We start from the raw sequence: 21,849 nt of genomic DNA, 5'->3' as shown, positions 1-21,849 counted from the left end.
TAAATAACTCAATACTCCTCTTCTTCCTTGTAAAAAATATATTTGCTTATATAACAATTCTTGTATTTTTTTTATTCCTTTCACATAATTATTTTTCTTTGTCAAAGTAATTTCTATCATCATGTTCTAAATCTTCCAATGTACTGTTATATATTCTTTTATACTTTCTTTCTCTACTTTTCTTATATCATATTGCCACTGTAAAAAAATGTATACATTTTTCCTTAAATATCGTTCACCATTCAGACCATTTTTATAAAATGTTCTCACAGTAATATGATCTTTCCATAGCTGTATTACTAACCTCTTTCCTTCTTCATTCCATGCATCCTTATTTATCTTCTTTATTCCTCTGCTGATTTTTTATAAATTCCTTGTTTTCCGTTATCTCTAGCCATATTGAAAGATGATAAGAAAATCCTGTTTCAACTACCCCCTTCACCTGTAACTAAACCTTCCGATGCTGTAAAATAATCTGTTTCAGTTCGATCCAAATCACCTTTGTAAGTCCATGAATTTTTGTCCCAAAGTTTTAACTTACCACATCTTATAACTTCTAACATTTTTCTTATGTCATTTCCTTTCTTTTTATACTTGCCTATTAAATCACAATTAAAGTTTTTTTGTTACTATAATATTCATATTTATCACTACATAGTCTAAAATCTAATTAAATAAACATTCCCTTTCTTTACAATAAGTATAAGCATATAATGTTATAATTCTGTATAGTTGTTCTTTCCATTTAAGTCTACAGTGGTTAATCTTCCCATTTGTGCTGCAGTTACATCTAATATGTTTACTGTATTTCTACAGAATACTGCTATTCAATAACATTTCTCATGTCCCAAATTCAAGATGATCTTTCCTCCCCATGGTTTCTCTGTTTGTAATCTTTCTTCATTTGTTAAAAATCTTGTATCTTCTAACATAATTATATCTACATCACATGCATTAAAATCTCTCCAAAATCTATATTCTTCATACAGTATTCTGAATGCTATTCACATTTACAGAAAGAACTCTAAAGTTTTCATTTTCCCTTAGATTCATGGTTTCAGAATTTCATAGCTGATACTAGTCTAGCTGCCTTAATGGGCCATTCCAATTCTGGCCAATTTCCCTCCCAAAGGTGAGAATTAAACACTGTGCCTTGCGTCTGTGAGTCAGACACCTTAATCATTATACCAACCCCCAACCATTAGCTGTAGATATTCTTTTTTATCCATTTCCTTTCTTTTTCCTTTTGTACTTGTCCCTTTAATTTTTTTCTGTCTTTTGCTGTTTTACCAATAGAATTCTTATTTTATTTACTGCTCTCAGTTTATGTCTTCATCACTTATTTCAGTGCCTTCTTCTATATTCTCTTATTATTTTTCTCATCTAATTTTTCTTCTGTTCCTACCACTTTTAAATTTCTTTTCTTTGCTCGTTTTCTTCTATTTTTTATTTTTTCCTTACTCTTATTTTCATTTTACAATTCATCCATAAATGTCCAAATTTGTTACATTTATAACACTTCAGTTCACATTTTTTGCATCATGTTCCATTTCCCCACAAATATAAAATTTTCTTTTATCACAATTACTTATTAAATGCCCTTCTTATCCACACACAAAAAACATGTTTTGGGTTGTCCCCAGTATTTTATGACTCTTCCCCTTTGCATTTATCATGATTGGTGTGTGTATATTTCTTCTCTTTCTATTTATAACACAATATTACAATCCCATCTACCAATCCACAAACCCCTTTTATCATAACCATTTGCTATGTCTAGTACTTCTTTACATAAAGTTTTCAAATGTCCTTTCAAAGTCTCCCTTTCCACCTCTATTTGAAATTGTACACAATTTTTCCCAGTTAAATGCTTTTATCATATAAAGATTCCATGGGTTATAATCTTTGTTTTTTTTCATATTCTCCAAGAAAATTTTCCATTGAAAAAAGTATCAGATATAATGTCACAAAATGTCTCTTTGTTTATAAGAATAAATGTTCTTACCTCATGTGCTTTTGCACCCAGAGGAGCTATTAAATTGTCCCACACTTCACACCTGTTCATTTCTTTGTCTTCTTTACTTTGGATCCTTAGCATGTACTTCTGGTTTTCATTTTATTTTGCCTTTTTCTATTCTGTTACTCCCCTTTTACCTTCTTTTTCATTCTCTGGGAATGTTTTCTTTTCCATCTCACCACTGGTCTTAATGATTGTCTTTGCATCCTCCTTTTGTATTTTCTCTATAATGTCCTTCCAGGAAACATCTTCATTTTTTGTCTCACTCCACATCACCATTTCCTTAAGTAAATCATCCCACAACCATTCCAACTGGAGAGTTGTAATTATACACCCATCATTTGCTGACTCATCTCCATCACATATATTTCTTTGAAACATTTCTACAGAATCCTGTATGCATTCTCAATCTCAATATTAGCTTTCTCCTCCACGTGTCCCACCACGGCATTATCTCCTTCTCTTACTCTCCATCTGCCTCCATGTTTCTCTGAGCCACCTCTGTGCCTGAATGGAAACAGGAAGTGCTCATGCAACGATGAGCACGGAAAGTTCACTGATGCCCTGGCCATATTTTCCCTATTAGTATATATCACTCTGGGTCTCACCTGAAGAAGGAGCTACTAGCTAGTGGGACTAACTGAGCGACAAAGGACAAATAAATAAATAAATAAATAAATACTCATATTTACTTCATTTTTTGCACTTATCAATGGAGGGATATTCCTCTGTTTACAGTGCTGAGTATTATACAGAGAGACACTATTACAGATACTCAACACATATTCAGATAGTCTCACCCTGAAACCTTGTTAGATGATACTGTGATCATTAAAGAATATTACAATAGTAACCTGTATAGCATCTAACTTTTTTCGGTATGTCTGACAGCTGCAGCTACTTCATTTGTGTTATTTAATTTTCTATTGGCTATGTGTTGATTTTTGCAGATTCTTTTTGCTGATCATCTGGATTATGAGAAAGAGAGTACGGAAGACACAGGAAGAATAGATGTACTGAAGACAACAGCCCTTCCTGAAGGTTCTCTACCTGTAGTTTTTAAAGGCTTTGGTGTTATCAGAAGTTGTAGTGGTATAACACATAATTGTTTTTAATATATTTCTTACAGCTCCAGTCCTGTTATGGGCTGAGGAGTTCTTAATAACCTTATAAAAAAACCCACAGACACAGGCTTGTATCATTCAGGGAAAGAAGTATGTTGAGGAAGTGGGCATGGGAGTTTTATTCGGCAAACGTTTACAATGTTGAAAGTGCTTGCCGAGTTGGCTGTTTGCTGTTAAGCAGGCTTCTCAGAACAACCACTTTACAGGTAAAACAATGTTGCTATGGAAGTAGAGCTGTATTTGGCACACAACGTATCTGTTATAAATTCAGTGTAAGACTTTTCATATTAAAATAAATAACATACCTGCTTTTTTTGCAGTGCTTATGGTACAGGGCCTTGATACTCGCTAATTCACTCGGCCTGATTGTTTGAATCTCCTAGGGTATTTGTAGAGAAGTGCAGGGCCACATTAGGGCTGCCAGACAGACCCCACAGCTTTGAAACTAACACTCTTCAAATGAGAAAGACCTTTAGTTCTAACAGTTCTAAATTTTGAGAGGACCACAGGCACAGATAGTTTGCTAAAAATGCTATTAAATAGATTTAATAGATTTTAGCAATAAATACATGCTGTAAAAAGCAGAAAAAAACGAATATACGGCAGATTAGTGAGTATGTCTGACAATGACAGTCTAACAATGAAATTGTGTCTAGCAATTTCTATCCATGTTTTTGGGTGTAACAGTAATGCTAACCACATTCTTCTCAGCTGAAAGAAGGCAGGCTTTGCCATTATTAACAAAAGTCATCTGCCTGCATGCAGATCAGAAGATGATTAATTATTTGTTTATCTACCTAGTTATTTTATTTATTAGTTATTGTTGTTGATGATGTGTATCCATATTGCTCATGGTAGTGGTGGAGGGGTTTGCAGGACCTGAGTCTGTACTGGAGTGGACAGGATGAGACAAGAATGTATATTGGGCTCCTGTTTATATGCCTATATAATAGTAAACATCCAATATAATTCATCTTCTGCTAATGCTCTCCAAAGAAACTTGTGACACCTTCTGTTTAACCATGTGTTTCTGTTGTTTATCAATACTAGACGATTCATCCTTTGTGTACGTCCAGAATGGATTTACTGATGAGACATCAAACAGCACAGAATTTTTGGGCGATGTCTGTGCACATGACATCTCACACACTGAGCAGAATGCGGTATGTTTTTATTATTTTTTTTTCACTATGCAGACTATATCACATATTGCCCATCTGTATTCTGTCCTTTGCACATTGGATAGCCTCTGTGCACTGGATAAATAACTGCCTTCCAGAATTATCCACAGCTACAGTGTGAGAAATATATACAGTCTGAGAAGGTGTAATTCACTGTTGAACGTTTGACCAGCCTGCTTCAAAATGTTATCACCCAGGTCTCAGCACAGTACCAGGGAACACTGTTGCTACTGCTCTGTGCTCTCTTCTTTTAAAACCACATACAGCCCAGCTCAGCACATGCACGAGAACTTCTTCCCCCTAGTGACTATGCTGTGATAGGACATGTAAACCTTGTACCTTGTTATGTCTATAGTTGACCCCTCCCTGCCTGTTCTAGTGTAAAGTGTATGGGACTGTGTGCATGTTCATCCTCAGGCACTTTGTTGCAGTAAACAATGCATGCATGCTCTACATCAGGTAGAGTTTCTCTTCCCTTCTCCAGGTGTTAGTAACGTTGTGAGGAAGTTCCCTATATTCCTGCTTAGATATGACAGGTTCCAATCATTTGGCTCATATCACTGATCCCCATTGGCTTTCAGCACCTGGGAATGTTACCTGAACCTTGGTCACTAGTGGCATATTCAAGAACAAATTTCTTGTGCCACTGGACTTTCAGAAAACAGATTTTTGTTTGTCATATTTGTTATTGGATAAGCCAAACTAAAGTATCACAAAAAGTAGAAGGGGTGGCAAGCAGGGCACAGAATGAAATGGGGTTGAGGGCTGGTGTAATGGTTAAGGTGTTTATCTCACAGACAGGATGTACAGGGCTTGATTCTCACTAAGGGAAATTGGTTAGGCTTAAAATAGTCCACAAGGGCAGCTAGCCTAGTACTTACCTATGAACCTATGAAAACACGCACACAGAACCTAGCATAGGAGCAGACAGTTTTGACTAGGGAGATGGCTGGGCAGTATTAATTTGCACTGCAAAGAGTCTGGGTAGGAAGACTACAAAACTGCAGACAGTGATGTAAGATAACAGGGTGGAAACTGCTGATATTGATAAACTACAGGCCAGTGAAAAGAGGGTGTGGGGATCTAGAAGTACTTGGGTATAAGCTGTTAATGAATGTCAGAGTAATGAAGGATGAAGGAGGAGAAATGATCTACAGAAGGAAGAAATCAAGTGTGAGGTCAGAGAGGAATGGGAACACCACCCCATGAAGGGAACGAGGAATGAGAACACCACCCCATGAAGGGAACGAGGAATGAGAACACCACCCCATGAAGGGAACAAGGAATGAGAACACCACCTCATGAAGGGAATGAGAAATGAGAACACCACCCCATGAAGGGAATGAGGAATGGGAACACCACCCCATGAAGGGAATGAGGAATGAGAACACCACCCCATGAAGGGAACGAGAGAGGGGTCAGGGTGAGAAACTGAGGTAAGGGCCCTAAATGTTAGTAAAGAAGAAGCGGCTGTACTGAATAAATATTTTGTTTTACTCTTCAACAAAGAAAGTGAGGGGAGGGTGCTATGGAGGGAATGAGGTAGAGCTGAGTGGGCAGAGCAGTGTACAGACACCAGGACAGACAGACAAATAAAAGGATGACAGTGAATGGGAGCTAGCTGCCATTAGGGAGGATAAAGCACAAGGACCAGATGGATGGCTTCCTAGCACCCTCTGGAATCTGGTCATTGTGCTAGTGGGTCCCCTGTAGTCTTCCAGAATCTGACCAGTTGTGCTGACGGGTGTCTTGAAGTCCTCTGGAATTTGACCAGTGTACTGGTACATCCCAGTAAGTGATCTCTAATAGATCTCTGGCCACTACATAAATACCTGAAGACCGGAGAGGACAAGTGTGGTACCCTTGTTGGGGGAATCTAGGGACCTGTAGGCCTATTTGCTTACAACACTGTTAAGGAAAGTCATGGAGAAAATCCAGAGGGAAACACTAGTTGCTTTCCTAGAATACAACTGACAGGTTAAAAGACAAAAGGAGCTCTTAATCAAAATTGATCCAGTTTTATGACTAGTTTGCAGAAGAACTTGAGATCACAACTTTTGATTTAGTCCTACATTGGCCCATTTATGCAGCTAGTGAGGTAGAACCATTTCTGAGGAATTAGATTGCTGCAAGGCAGGAAACAGAGAGAGGTTATAAGATAGATAATGTCAGGAATAAGGAAAAACTGATTAATGGGGTAGCCTGGGCTCTGTCCTGGATCCTGTACTCTTCAGTGTTTTGTTCCAGATATATCTGAGGGAATAGAAAATAGGAACAACCTGTATGCTGATGACACAAAAAGAGGGTGAGCAGTGGAGGATGGGGGGGGGGGTGTCTAAGGAAGGGGTTGAAAGAGGGTAGAAAAGTGGCAGTTGAGGTTTAGTACAGACAAATGTAAAGCACTTTAACTGGGGCAAAACAAACCCTGCATGAATTATTCACTTGAGGCAGTGCAACTGATGGCAAAATAGCAAGTAAATCAACTGAGGGCTTTGACCACACCTGGAAGGGAACACCAGGAACAGAATGAGAGTGCAGTGACAGGAGTAAACAGAATTCTGGTGTATATCCTGTGAAGAATAGATTCCAAGAAATTAAAAGAAAATGTTCCGCTGTAGTAGGCCCTACTTAGGCAACACTTAGAGTGTTGTGTGCAGTTCTGAAGACAGTACAGGGACGGGAACCTGAACCTGCTGGAAGTAGTCCACAAAAAACTAGAAAAGTGTACCTATTGGAAGAGAAAGATATGACTAAAGACCAAAAGGATGTCCAGATGAATGAAGTCTGAGATAACATGTTACATAGCTCTATATATGAGGTTAGTGAGACTAATGGATGTATAGATATCAGGGTCTGCGGATGGGCCACCCTTGTGTAACAGCAATACAATGATGATTTTCCAGGCTTCTTGAATGTAACCAGTAGAGAGGCCTAGATTAAAGAGGTTAAGCAGGGGTTCAGAACGGCCATATTTGTTACTGATAATCAGGCAACCTGCTTTATTACCTGGGCCCATGGGTGAGGTGTTCTTAGCTATTGAGAGGGTTTGTTCCATAACTGAAGGGGTGACTGGGATCAGATCTATAACTAGGGTGGAGTGAAGGGATTGGTTGCACTAGGTACAAACTGTTAAGGGGTACAATTGGAAACTGCTGGGGGTGGTGCACAGGTGCAGTCCTGGGATTCATTACAGAAGCTGCGAGTGATAGTATTGTTTCTGTAATTAATTCTGATACTGCATCAGAGATATCAGTGTTTTAGTAACTCTAACAAGCAGCTTGCTACGTTTCTTGGTCTGTGAATTTGGTAAGATTTTTTTTTTCATCCTCATCTTTAGGTTGATGGAGTGCCAGGTGACCTATCTATATCTCTGGCTGGGAATGTAGAATCTGTAGGATTTTTCTAGCTGTGGACAAAGTAACATTTGCATTAAATATGTCAGCTAGGATATTAGCTATTTCATTTAGATCAAAGTGGGTAGTAATATTGTGGACTAGGTCTGACCATTGTGGATGTTAGTTCTTAACCTCCTGGCATTGTCAAATCACTAAACATCTTTTACATAGTTTAATGGAGAAGAACAAAAGAATGTTTTAGTTTTCATGTAGGTAAGAACTGTAGATCTGCATAACAGTACAAGCAGAATATGTTTCTAATATAGCCATGTGGTTATTTCTAATAGGCCTCTGCAGAAAATGAGATAGACGCTGGATGTGCTGTAGAAAGCTCCATGACTGCAACTGTTACAGACTTACAAGGACCTTCAATAAGTGATATCACAGGTACATACTCCAGAAGCAGTATTAATATGTTTTATAAGAAGAAGTAAGTAGCAGAGATATGAGTTCTTATCTTCTGCTCGGAGAATACAGTTCTAAAATCTATTGTGCATGCAAGTTGTTTAGTTTTGTAGGAAAATAAGAATATATTTTAATAGTTGTTAATTTATATGATGAGGTAGAGCATTAGTGCATATCACTGTCTGTAAGAGAGTTGTAAAAATAAAAGTAAAGAACACACCACTCACTATCAAGTAATGGTTGAACAGTAGTAGCTATTTGACAGTTATGAAGGCTGATCCTATGCACTTGAAATTTGACATTGTACACCCAAAATAGAACCTCCTGCACCTGAAATCTGACCTTGTACATCTGTTGTTTTATAGCACATGAAGGCTCAACAGTTATGCATGTGCAGGAACATGTAGACAATAATATGATGATCATCGCTGAGCCTCAGGACGAAGTCAGCATGAACGAGCCAACACAAGACGCTAAGGTGAGCACAGTTATGCATGTGCAGGAAAATGCTGGCAATGATATGATGACCATCGCAGAGCCGCAGGACAAAGTCAGCATGAATGAGCTTACACAAGAAGCTAAGGTGGACACAGTTATGCATGTGCAGGAACATGCGGACAGTGATATGATGACCATCGCAGAACCTCAGGATGAAGTCAGCATGAACGAGCCAACACAAGTACCTAAGGTGGCTGACAGTTCTTATTCTAGAAATAAATGTTTGAGGAAGGACTGGGAGATCGTACTTTATATTGTGATATTAACACAGAGACCAAAGATTAGCATGACTATGTGTTTAGATGGACACTGAAGCACAACACAAACTGATTAAATGACAAAATAGTAAAGGTATAGTTAGATGGCTTGTACTCAGGCTTTTGGTAAGAAAGTAAAGCTATAACTTTGCAGAAACACAGCCTCTATATGGCGACAAAGGGCATTTTGCTTTTATGATTATGAAGGATGCAATGTAAACAGCACCTGTGTATGTGTTTCTGCCCCCTTCTTACTGTCTGGGTATGAAGGATACAATGTAAAGAACACCTCTGTATGTGTTTCTGCCCCCTTCTTACTGTCTGGGTATGAATGATACAATGTAAAGAACACCTCTGCATGTGTTTCTGCCCCCCTTCTCACTGCCTAGGTATGAAGGATACAATGTAAAGAGCACCTGTGTATGTGTTTCTGCCCCCCTTCTCACTGCCTGCATATGAAGGATACAATGTAAAGAGCACCTGTGTATGTGCTTCTGCCCACCTTCTCACTGCCTGCGTATGAAGGATACAATGTAAAGAGCACCTGTGTATGTGTTTCTTTCCCCCTTCTCACTGCCTAGGTATGAAGGATAAACTGTAAAGAACACCTGTGTATGTGTTTCTTCCCCCCCTTCTCACTGCCTGGGTATGAAGGATAAACTGTAAAGAGCACCTGTGTTTGTGTTTCTGTCCCCTTTCTCACTGCCTGGGTATGAAGGATACAATGTAAAGAGCACCTGTGTATGTGTTTCTGCCCCCCCTTCTCTTTGCCTGGGTATGAAGGATAAACTGTAAAGAGCACCTGTGTATGTGTTTCTGCCCCCTTCTTACTGCCTGGGTATGAAGGATAAACTGTAAAGAGCACCTGTGTATGTGTTTCTGCGCCCCTTCTCACTGTCTGGGTATATAGGATACAATGTAAAGAGCACCTGTGTATGTGTTTCTGCCCCCATCTCACTGCCTGGGTATGAAGGATAAACTGTAAAGAGCACCTGTGTATGTGTTTCTGCCCCCTTCTCACTGCCTGGGTATGAAGGATACAATGTAAAGAGCACCTGTGTATGTGTTTCTGCCCCCATCTCACTGCCTGGGTATGAAGGATAAACTGTAAAGAGCACCTGTGTATGTGTTTCTGCCCCCTTCTCACTGCCTGGGTATGAAGGATACAATATAATCAGCACCTGTATATGTGTTTCTGCCCGCCTTCTCATTGCCTGGTATGTCAAGAGGATGCTGTCAGGGCTACACAGACATGTTAGTAAGAAACCTAAAGCAATAGATAAGCATGCCTTGATGGTGGATGGGAAATTGGAAATTCACCCCAGGTCTGGCCCCCAAGACTCTGATAAACAGAAGCAGGCAGTAACTATGCCCAAACTAGCATACTTTCCCCCCAACATAACCTTTAGAAACTTCCTAACTAACACACCCCCTCCTAATAAAAGCCCCTGATACACAGGGACACAATTGGGTTGGGTTGCACGGCTAAGCTTCTAAAGACCATGATGGTCGTTAGCCTAGTACATATCTATGAACCTATGGCTATATGCTAAGGCACACAGTCTGTCTAAATACTGCATCACAGGCCTTATCGAAACCATAACATACTGGTTGTGTGACACAGAATGATAAAGTCATGCCTGTCACCTAGGAGGTCTAAGTTTAATTAGTGACCTTAGTGGCTGGGACATGCTAAACAGGGAAATGTGGGAGTAGGTTGCCAGCATTAGCTCGCCCATTTTAGGGAACAGGATTGGCAAACTCTTGTAGCATGAGTGCTACCTGGTGGAGGCAGCTGTCTGTATATTACAGCGAGCAGCTCCTTGATTCCTCCCCCTGCTCACTGCCTGTTATATCACTGGGAAAATTAGGAGAAACAGATGGGAAAAAGAGGATGCTTGCAGGGCTACAGAGACCTGGTAGTAAGAGACCAAAGCAAAATGCAATAAATATGTACGTCACTGATAGCCAGGCAACACTGTAAACCCAAGACAGGGTGACTACCATGCAGATGCACACAAATCACACACAACACTACTGTTCACAGAAAATACAGACTAATCGATCTAGAACTGATAAGGCGAATACTTAGTGCTCAGTTGGCTGTGCCAATCACAGAAAGGACAGACTAATCGATCTAGAACTGATAAGGTGAATACTTAGTGCTCAATTAGCTATGCCAATCACAGAAAGGACAGACTAATCGATCTAGAACTGATAAGGTGAATACTTAGTGCTCAATTGGCTATGCCGATCACAGAAAGGACAGACTAATCAATCTAGAACTGATAAGGTGAATGCATAGTGCTCAACTGGCTATGCCGATAAACCTCAATGATGATTTTATTACCCACATATATCCCACTAGGCACAAGTTGCTGTATTAGAAGAGGCAGCTATGGAGCACCATGTAATTAAGTACTTTAAAGCTGTTTTGCAAGGGGAAACTAATAGAATCAGACCAAGGACTTCAGGGTAAAATAGTTTTGTACCTAATAAACTTATCTCTGACCTAAAATGTCAGACAGCTTCAGAGCTGTCAACCTTTTGAATACAGAGCTGCATTTGATGAATGTAACTAAAGCTGACAACATTACATAATGTATATGCCTGAACAATCAGAATTTATTGAGTATGAGTAAATGATGTTATAACCGGTACATAAAATATTTCTTGCGTGTTTATGTTTACTAGAGTCCAAGGCATACACTCAGCAGCATCGAACTGGAGATAAGAGGTGGTGTAATTATCAGTGACATTTCCATAGATACTCCACTTACAGAAGATGCTGAAGCATTGGCCTGCAGTGCTGCAGGTAGGATTTAACTTATATGCATCATAATATTACTCTGACGAAGATTTAATTGAACCAATTTTATTTAATCTTTTACTAAAAATAAAGAGAAAAAGTAAAACTTGCAGCTCATTTTTGCAATGCATAATATTTGTTGGTTGTTATCACTTTCTTAAGTATCGGTACAATTCAAGGTGGAAGATTTGCACAGTAAAGGTTGTATAAAACAAAAGAGGTATTGTCTATGCCTTCAGATGTTTGTTACTCGAAGATCATGATTTTCTTTGATCGCTTTTTTTTTTTTTTTTTTTTTTTTTTTTTACAGAACTAGAAGACGCTTTCCATCCATATGATACTGAGACTTCAGAAGAGAAAACAACAAGGATGACTGAATATGCAGAGGACACGTGTCATTTCAGTCTCACTCATGAAGGACAGGTAAGGTTAGGAGACTCTTTTAGTTGAGAGTTGACTGTATGGCAGTTCTTTGAAACAGTCTTTATCAAAAAATTCCTCTTCTTTCTCTCCTTCTTCAGTGAATGCTATTCAGTTAAAGAAACTGGAATAACCTTTATTATCAGAACAAAGAAATAAAGTGTTTTACATGGAAGGGCAGAGCTAACCCCCCCCTTCCCAAACAGGAGGTTCTGCCTCTTTTCTCCTTTACTCAAGTTAACCTAGCTATAAGCACATTTTGCTGGACAAAAAGGACCACAACAGCATCTAATATAATGGTGGAAAATAACTGTCAGCATATTTATCAAACAAAAAAGATATGCATTCGCTGAAGACTTCCTCTCAGAGTTGTCCAAGTTATCAATCACCCCATTTCTTTTATCGGTAACCAGCCCTCCAAAACAAAATCCATCCTCACATATTTTCCCTTCTTTTACTTCTAAAAAAAATGGAATGTCTGACCATACTGAAAAAAGATCACAAAACACTTCCCCCAGCTCAGATACACTCATCTCATTTTTATTAAAATTTGTAAAACGCACGTTCCTTCCAGATATATGGGAAAAGTACGGTTATTAGGCCCCTTCCTCAAATTGCAAATCCAAAATCCAGATGTGACTTCAGACCCAACTTATGATTCCCAGAGCTAGAAAAAAATCCGAGAAGAAAGTTATCTGGTACCGAGGCACCTTGACCTACAAGCATGCAATGACCTATCCTGACATCAGCATGGAGTCTGAGAAGGAAGAAACTTCAAAACCCTCGCAGACAACATATCCTACAGCACTTGATTAAAAATAACCTAACAGGTGTAGATGATATAGTCCTCAGAAAAGCATTCAGCTTTGCCAACCCCCTTCTTTGTAAATCGCCTCCTACTGACAGATGGTTTTAGCTGGTGAGCAGGAGATTGCTTTTCAAATATCTTTAAAGAATGCTTTCACTATAAAAACAGGCCTTCTGTCTCCTTGTCACCTCTATGACTACTGCAAGGATATGCATTTAACACTGTTTTCTTATTCCTTTTTTCCAGCAGGGTCTTCTTGCATCATCCAAAACTCCAAATAATCCTTCACGCTCACCTATACATCCTCACCATTCAGTTGTACCTTCAAAATACAAGTAGTAATTAACCTTAATAATCTCACCTGCTGGCATCTTAACAATAATGTATTTCTCAAAACTAAGAAGATCGTAACAATAACGTTTTGGAAGAAAACAAAAATTTAAATGAATTCCCCCACAGTGGGTCATCAATTACAAAATTGGAACTAATCTACAGTCTACAAATTACTTAAATATCTTACCATTTAACTATTCACCAACCTTTGAACATCCCATAGAGCAGTCTGAAATCATAATAAACAATTTTTAGGGGGGAGCATAGAAAATCTCACGCTTCCTCTTGCTGGAAGCCAGGGAAATTGTTAATAAAGTATATTACTGCTCAAGGCAATGTAATGTATGGCGTTCCTGTCGCAGTTGCATCCTCATAGAAAAAAAATTACTCCAAACATCCTACCACACAATATGTATGACTATCTCTATAGACTTCTGTAGATAGAAGCACTACATACTTTTAGCAAAAGTAGAATGGCTTCCGGTTAGACAGCAGACAGATTTCTTGTTGTGTTCTTTCATTTGTAAACTCCCAAATCTTGGTAGATATGCTTTGCTTCCCAGTAGACTGACTCAATCCAGATGTGACTATAACTTTAATTCACAATAAAATGATGTCACAACTTTTAGGCATTCCCAAAATAAGATACACTGTGGCAGCCCCTGCTTCTCATCCTCAGACCCAAAATTTGTGGGTCATTGTTCCTCCGTAAGGAATAGCTGACATTCAGATAGTTCCACTCTAAAGTTTCACATCACCACATAAATCGAAATGCTGATGTTTCAGGTACACTGCAGTAATCTGAATAGTCTTTCTCCTTACCTGTTCCATCTCACTCTCCAGTCATCTTGTCTTCTTAAACAACTCACCCCCTTCCTTTAACTCCTCCCATATTTGGACTTCTAATCTACCATAGAAATATTAGCTACAAGTGGAATCTAGTTAGCACTAATTAATTCACATGTTGCTCAGTTGGTTGGCCCTGCTACACAATGCCCATTTCTCATAGTCGCCTGCCACATGTAATATAATTATACCATTTTGACATTAATAAAAGTCTTATAGTTAACTTACAGATTTGTCTAGCTGATGCCACTGCTTACTTGACTCATATATTACAGCTGCAGTTTTCACAGTGCTGTTTTATTATTCCCTGTTTATTGCATATATTTGTTATTCAATGGGATGTGATTATTGGGTTAATTTACATTTTTTGTTCTACTTCTGTCTTTCTTACATGCTGTCAAGGCCTTAGGTCATGCCTGAAAAGGGTCCTTGGAACAGAGTACTTACACAGTTAACAAATGTATGAATAAAAAGTAAATAAATCATTGTGTTCTTTATGTGTCAATTGTCTTTGGCTATATTAACAGAAACCTAATACATTTATTTTTGCATCTAATACTTGGTTACATTGTGATCATAGTTTGGATTTTACTTTCTGCTCTATGTTTCTTGCATTGTTAAGTCCATGTGCTTGACCATCTGTATCTGGCAATTTACACTTTGCACCTGAGAAATGTCTGAAATCATTCTTTTTGAGATCAACACATTACCCTGGTTAAAAAAATGAATGAAAGAAAGAAAAAAAGAAAGAAATACTTCCTGGCCTGCAACTTTAGCAGAAGGGAAGGCCACTCACTTCTCAGAGCCCAGACAGATATATATCACACTGTATAGAATATATATATATATATATATATATATATATATATATATATATATATATATATATATATGTATATATATATATATCTGAGTCATGGATGGAACCCCTGGCATTCTGAATGGCAATGGATTTGATTAGACTGAGACAAATAATTTACTTTGGCTGCAGCAGGCAGTTTGAGTTTGCTGAGCAGTACAGCTGACCTTTCAGACTTTCATGCAGGATGTGGCTAAACAAAGATGAGATAGATGTCTGTAATCTGTATTCTGTCTGGGAAGGGCTGATGGAGACAAGAAGACCTGCTATGTACTGTGGTGACTTGCCTGATGAAAAGGCGGAGCAGCATTTAGAAAATGTAAATGTGATTTAAAGGGACACTGTATGAAATCTAAAAGCAGTTCCTAGTCTCAGACCAAAACCTAAACATCGCCACTTGCTTTGCTAATCAACTCCCTCTTTGTGACTTCAGCCATGACATTACCAATTATCCCACCCATGACATCAACTTTCTTTAAATACATGCATAAACCTCTATTCCAATCCTGTTACTGTTTCCTGTGGAATTAAATACTCAGCTTTTGGGTGTCCCTGTAGAACTATCAAGTTGTTTCTTCTGCACATAAATTAAAATAGTAGTATTTTTTTTATTCACTGAAACAGCTGGAACACCTCAGTAGTCTGTCTAACCCAGTTGAAGTGATGCTTTTTCACATTATGTTTTCTAGATTCCAGTGAATACGATGGATACTGTAACCACAGAGGTCTTCAAAAGTACTGAAATTACTAAAGACAGTGCTTTGGGAACAGGCTGTACTGAAATACCTGCGGTGGAATTTATTGAATCAACAGGTAAAATGGCAGCTTTAAATGGAGCTGTAGAAACCTGAAGAAAAGTAAATTCTGTGAACTATAAGAGATCACAGTATGAACAATTGGGACAACCTGCATGAATCCCCCAAATGAGCCAGATTATGATAATTTATGTAGAGGTCAATGCCCTTCTTGAGTCGTGTGCCCAGATACTGGATGAGCTGGCTAGGAAGGGAAGGAATGTGCTGCTTAAATGCTGACTTTACCTTGCCAGGGGAAGGATGGAGGTTTTACGTGGCTATAACTCCTATGGAGGCTGAGGGTTCTAGTTCAGGTAGGCACAAATGGAGTAGGGGCAAGCAGATTGCCTGCAGTGGTATATGTATGCATGGTAGCACATCTGCATGAAATGCATTAAGGTAACTACATGGTGAGTGTGTATGTGGGGGGAGTGAGTTAAGGATGGGCCCTAGGGAAAGAAATCTCTTTTGCCACCCAAATGATGCATACTGCAACATGCCTACATCATCCTCACATTGCTATGGAGGTCGAGGAGAGGCACTGGGATATAGCAGACGGTAGGTGATAAGTGAGGCCCCCAAAAATAAACAGCCAGCAGTAAATACCTCTGTACCTGTCCACAGGTGCAACCCATTCACATCAAGAACCAGTTACTTCTTTATAACTTATCCATGAATTGTATTCCAAGGCACAGATATAGTTTGGTTATATGTGAGCATTTTTTTTCACTCAGATTTATCCTGCACACTTTCCAGTAAGTCATTCTATATGTTTCTAGTTTCACTTTCTGAGTAAAGCAAAATATGTCTGCCATATGACAATTGCAAATGAAATTTCAAGTTATGTATTCTTTCACTGAAACAAAGTAGCAAAAGCATATTTCATAGTACAGCCTACACATTCTGTTTGCTGATTGCACACATACAGCAGTAAATTTCTTTTCTATAGCTTGTAATAAGTTTTGTATTGTAGTAAGATTGCCAAGTAGAAGATCAAGAAAAATCTTTCCTTGCATCATTCCTACATGTTAAATGAGATATTTCCTACTGCTCTCTGAAAGTCATATTCGGAATCTTCATATTTCATCTTATGTTTCTATTGTTTTGTAGAACAAATGGATCTTTCACCTGGGCACATTTCAAACAGTACATCTATTGAGATAATCCATTCTAGAGATTCTCTGCATGATGTGAGCACACAAGAAACCCCAGTAGGTGAACATACAGACTATATCATTGCATTTACTGTAGCATAATAAAATGCATTGGTGGTTGGATGGATGGATGATCAGGTGCCTGATGGCTGAAACATGATTGGTTGAATGGGTGGCAGGTTAGATGGCTATATTGTCACATGATATAACCCATCTGCATTAACTGTCTTTCATCAAATGGCAGTTTATAAAATTATACTGTCTGTGGCAGATATCAAACAATTGTTTTGGGAGGCCAAGGTAAATCTCTCTCACCCATCCTTTGTGATTGTAAACAACAAATTGTCATGCATCTCAGAGACAGAAGGTATTTATGGGTATGTAGCAATCTCAGGATTTTTGCCATATTTCTCTGAGCTTTTTTTTCTACCAGGCATCAGAACAAGCATCAAAATTTTCCAGCAGAAAGTTTTATTAAAGTGCTAGCTGTTGAAATGCAGTTTGTCCAGTAACCCTGCATGGGGCTGAATGGGTGAATGACTGGTTGTATTCATCTGTAGTTGGAATCTCTTGGTAAAATGCTGGATGAATGATAGCTGGAAAGTGGGTTGGTTGGGCAGTTGTTTGCAGGGATGATTGTTGAATGTATGTAGGTTGAATGTGTAGATGCAGGAATAGATGGTTAAGTAGTTTGACACATGGATGAGTACGTTTTGGGTGGGTGACTGTCGGTTGTATAGACGGATAGTTTGGTAGAATTATATAATGTTACAATATGATAATTGTTGAGTGGAGTGGTGGTTTTTTTGATGGATGAATGGACATACACATGGACAGATGATTGATCTTTGACTATATGGATAGAATAACATTTGTATAAACTAATCCATGATGGCTGAATGAATAGTCAGTTGAATAGTCAGTTGAAGCTAGGGGTGGTTGATTTGATAGTTGTATGGATGGTTGGTTGGACTGATGCATGTCAGGGTGATCATTCAGATGGCTATTTACATGGCTGAATGGTTGGTTGGATTGATACATGATGGGGTGGTCTTTTTATTGTATTTTATTTTATTTTATATTAGATTAGCAGGATGGTACACTTTTGGATGGCAATCTACATGAATGAATGAGTGGCCAATTGGTTTAATGGGTACTTTTCAAGGTGCATGATGGATGGATGGAGGGTAACTTGCATAGGTTGAATTCATTCTATGGATAGAAAAAAGGATGAATGGATAGAAGACAGATGGATGAATGTGTGACTAACTGATCTGATGGCTAGTTAGGTGGATACATAATGGGTGGTTGAATATATTATGGATGGTGGCTAAGTAGATGAGTTGCTGGATGGCTGAATAGATTTATCATCTTCTAGACAGATGGGTTTTTGGTTGGATGCATAATGAATGGCTGAATATGGGTGACAGATGGTTCAATTGGTAAGCTGACTGAATAGATGGATGAATATATGTAAGGGTGATTGATTTGATGGTCGTATGGTTGGTTAGTTGAATTTGTGGTGGAATTGACTTTTGGTGGACTGGACAGATGGGTGGATAGTTGGCTATATAATGCATTAGGGATGGTTAACTGTTTGGGTGGTTAGAATGAAAGAGTTATGTATATCTGGTTAGATTGTGAGGTTAGAAAACAATTATTTTTTTGTTTGTTGGATAATCAGAGATTTTGAAACTAATACAGAATAAATGAATACTAAATGGAGTACTATAACAGTCTAAGATGTACATTTGTAATTGAATAATAGTTAACAGGATTTGTGTGCACAGAATTCTTTGTATATATATCCAGAAGGATGAATGAGTACGTTGATTGTGACAGTATTACAAGTGAACCAGGAAGTGTGGCTTAATGGACCAGGTGGTCTGTTCTATGTCACAAAATCTTACAATATTCTGTCTTTAAACAGCATACAGTCCAATGCACATGTGGTATGCTGAGTGAATGACTTAAATTCTGGACAATGTGGTGATTAATAAAAGAATGCATAGCTTCAGTTTTCACTAGTATTTGCGAAAAGTGTTCCAACACAAGCTATAACACAGACTAATTCAGTTTCTTTTCTAACTAAAACATAATAAAAAATGAGAAAATGCAAAAATTGAGGGTGAGTTTAGCTATTTCAGTTGTGCATGTTTGTAATGTAGTTATTGACACAGGTATCATTCTATGTTCATATTTTGCAGGTTATTGTGGAAAATAAGGCTGACGGATGTGCTGAAGAACCTCCATATATGACAAGTGTTACAGAGGTGCCAGAACTCATAATTATTGATACTGCAGGTACATGTTCAAGAAACAGGCAATGCTGCTATTTTTTTACATAAAGGAATACACATCTGTATTTCTTTTATTTAAAGAAAACACACACCCAGCACCCCTGAAAAGCATAAAGTCCCAGTACGTGGAAAAAAACCTGAATGAAAAAATAAAAAAAAAAAAATCTGATGTCAACCTGCACACCTTTGTTTTTATATTTAGTACTGTCAGGTCATAATAAAGGTGACAACTGCACTAAAAGGCAGTCTCTGTATTCAGAACTCAGCAGCCAACATTCAAGAACTCAAGATGGGAGGTGGCTTTCCTAATGGTTGGCGGAATGAGACCTCTACACTGTCCGATAAGTAAGTGTCAAGGACAGTGTGAGAAGACACAGGCTCCCACCTTGTGCTCCAAGCTGCTATAGGCCTTAAATTAAAACTACTTCACTGGGTAAAATGAATGAGCTAGGCTTAAGTTATGTTACTGCATTTTGCAGATTTCACAGGGTGAGTTTTTTTTTTTTTTTTTTATGGAGACATGGGATTGTTGTAAACATTTTTGCAAAATATAGCTTCCCATCTTTTCTAGTCCCAAAGACACATTTTACAAAAATAACTGTCTTCTTTCAAAAATCAGATTTTTGAGGATTGCCCAATATGTCAAATCTCCATTTTCATAGCATTCAAATATGCCGTAATTTGCAATATGTGATGATATGCAGTTAAAGGTAGTCATCCTCACAATGTAGAATGATATATATAAAATAAATGGTGGAAATCGTACTATTTGTAGTCTAGGAATATTTAAAGTATGACTGATTGCGAGTTATGAAATCTGAATTTCTGCACATGATATTTTACAGAACAAGAATTTTCAGTTGTGGAGGTACCTGACCAATCTGACAGTGAAATGATACCTGTCAGAGATTCTGCAGTGGAATTCAGCCTACGAGAACTCACTCATGAAGAGGATGAGGTAGGTTTATAGTCTGGTTTCCTAACGAGATCTGTTCAAACGGTAACTGAATAATTCTTATAGGAAAGGAGTTTGAATGGATATCAAACAAGGCAAGACTCCATTTTGGAATATGAACCTGGTAAATAAATATATATAAAACAGTATGCCCACAAAGATGCCCTATTTTACCTATTTTTTGTTTTGTAAAAATGAACAGTATATGTCTTTTAACACCTGCATGCATGCCATTATTATGTACTTAGTCTAATGTGTAAATTAAAGTATACAGTTCATGCTTTATATTTTGATAAGCATAAATAAATAGCTATGCGAACAAGCAATAGGCACTATTGAGTGGGTCGGAAAGGCAGAGCTGTGCATGCAGCCTCAATAAATTGGTTCTCTCTTATTGGGTAGATTGAGCAGTGAATCAAGAACTGACATGGCGTGCAGTCATGGAGAATGTTTCTGTGAATATGTTTATCGGCAAGTTTTACAGTGCATCGCTCTCCCATTGAATGTCTGGTATAGGCACACACTGCTGGCTGTTAATAATCTGTTTATTTCTAATAGATTTCTGCAGAGCGCCAGAGTGAGTGGGAAGAAGTGACCAGATCTCCTGAAACTACCGAAGAAGTATCCATGAAACCAGAACCTTCAGAAGCAATGACCTCCTTGGGTGGCGATATTACAGGTACAGCTGTCATACATAGATACATGACTTCTATTCTGCACGTATATTATGTTTATACATCTGTACCTTATGTATCCATTCAATATGTCTGTAGAGTAGTATTATTACACTTACTGCATTCTGACAAATCTAAACACAGAAAACTGTAGCCGGGCTGCAAGACATGCTGTGAAATAATGCATAAGTAGAGGGCTTCCATTTCACTGCGTAGCTTCCACTGTATATAATTTTTTGCCCATACTGTAATACTTGCATAATACTCTACCATATTTTCTCTTGCATGTTAACTGTTACTGATGTTCACAGCATGAGCAACTGAAAATATCCATCTGACGGAGACAACTGTTAGGTATAAGGAAGAATGGTGTACCTTTTAAACACTGTTAAAAGACATTGATGTAGGACTTGCACGTTATAACCTTACATTTATACTTCTTAGAGTCCAAGAATGTTTCAGATGTACATAAGAAGATGCCAGACACCTCAGATGCTGTGGAACACGTGAGCATGCAGGAACGCATAGAGGAAGGAAAACAGGTTCCTTTAATTATTCTGATTTCATCAAAATATTGTGTTAACTAGGTTGGTTGGATGTAATTTATACATGAATGAAAGCAGTGAGAAAACGCTGATGTATATTTGAGCAATTGACTTTTTTGAGAAACTGTGCATTTCAGATGAAAAGTAGCAATGAGAAATGGAAGAAAGGAGAGAGAGAGGGAGGGAGGTGGAGCTGTCTGCGAGTAAAAAGAATTAGCTTGTAACAGCTCACCATGAAGAACCGATCATCACACTTCAGTTTACTTTTAAACTGCTTTCATTTGCTTTTAATTTCTTTTATCAGTAACTGAGTACTTGGAAACATACATTTGTTCAAACAAAATGATTGAAATTCAGATAAAACATGTATCTGTTTTTAATTAATTGCATTTTCTGAGAATAGCCCCTGCTCTGGTTACAGGTATAACCTGGTAATGAGCTTTATCTCACAGACCTGGAATCGATTCCTTCTATT

At 38.1% G+C, this 21,849-nt stretch overlaps 1 protein-coding gene across 1 annotated transcript in view; it reads left to right on the top strand.

Annotated features, from left to right (window-relative positions):
* LOC122814100 overlaps positions 1-21,849 on the top strand; it is a 232,055-nt gene that overhangs the window by 171,135 nt on the left and 39,071 nt on the right. The window contains exons 12-23 of the mRNA XM_044086717.1: positions 2,968-3,058; positions 4,192-4,304; positions 8,005-8,104; positions 8,488-8,810; positions 11,572-11,692; positions 11,997-12,109; positions 15,642-15,765; positions 16,857-16,957; positions 19,108-19,204; positions 20,046-20,158; positions 20,714-20,834; positions 21,274-21,371. Coding sequence (XP_043942652.1) covers positions 2,968-3,058; positions 4,192-4,304; positions 8,005-8,104; positions 8,488-8,810; positions 11,572-11,692; positions 11,997-12,109; positions 15,642-15,765; positions 16,857-16,957; positions 19,108-19,204; positions 20,046-20,158; positions 20,714-20,834; positions 21,274-21,371 — 1,515 coding nt within the window. The remainder of the gene's footprint in view (positions 1-2,967; positions 3,059-4,191; positions 4,305-8,004; positions 8,105-8,487; positions 8,811-11,571; positions 11,693-11,996; positions 12,110-15,641; positions 15,766-16,856; positions 16,958-19,107; positions 19,205-20,045; positions 20,159-20,713; positions 20,835-21,273; positions 21,372-21,849) is intronic.

Source organism: Protopterus annectens, chromosome 10.part0 (genome assembly GCF_019279795.1).
Source record: "Protopterus annectens isolate FY-2018-M chromosome 10.part0, PAN1.0, whole genome shotgun sequence".
NCBI classification, from domain to species: domain Eukaryota; kingdom Metazoa; phylum Chordata; order Ceratodontiformes; family Protopteridae; genus Protopterus; species Protopterus annectens.
Note: the sequence above shows the minus strand (reverse complement) of the source record. Positions and strands in the feature narration are given on the sequence as shown.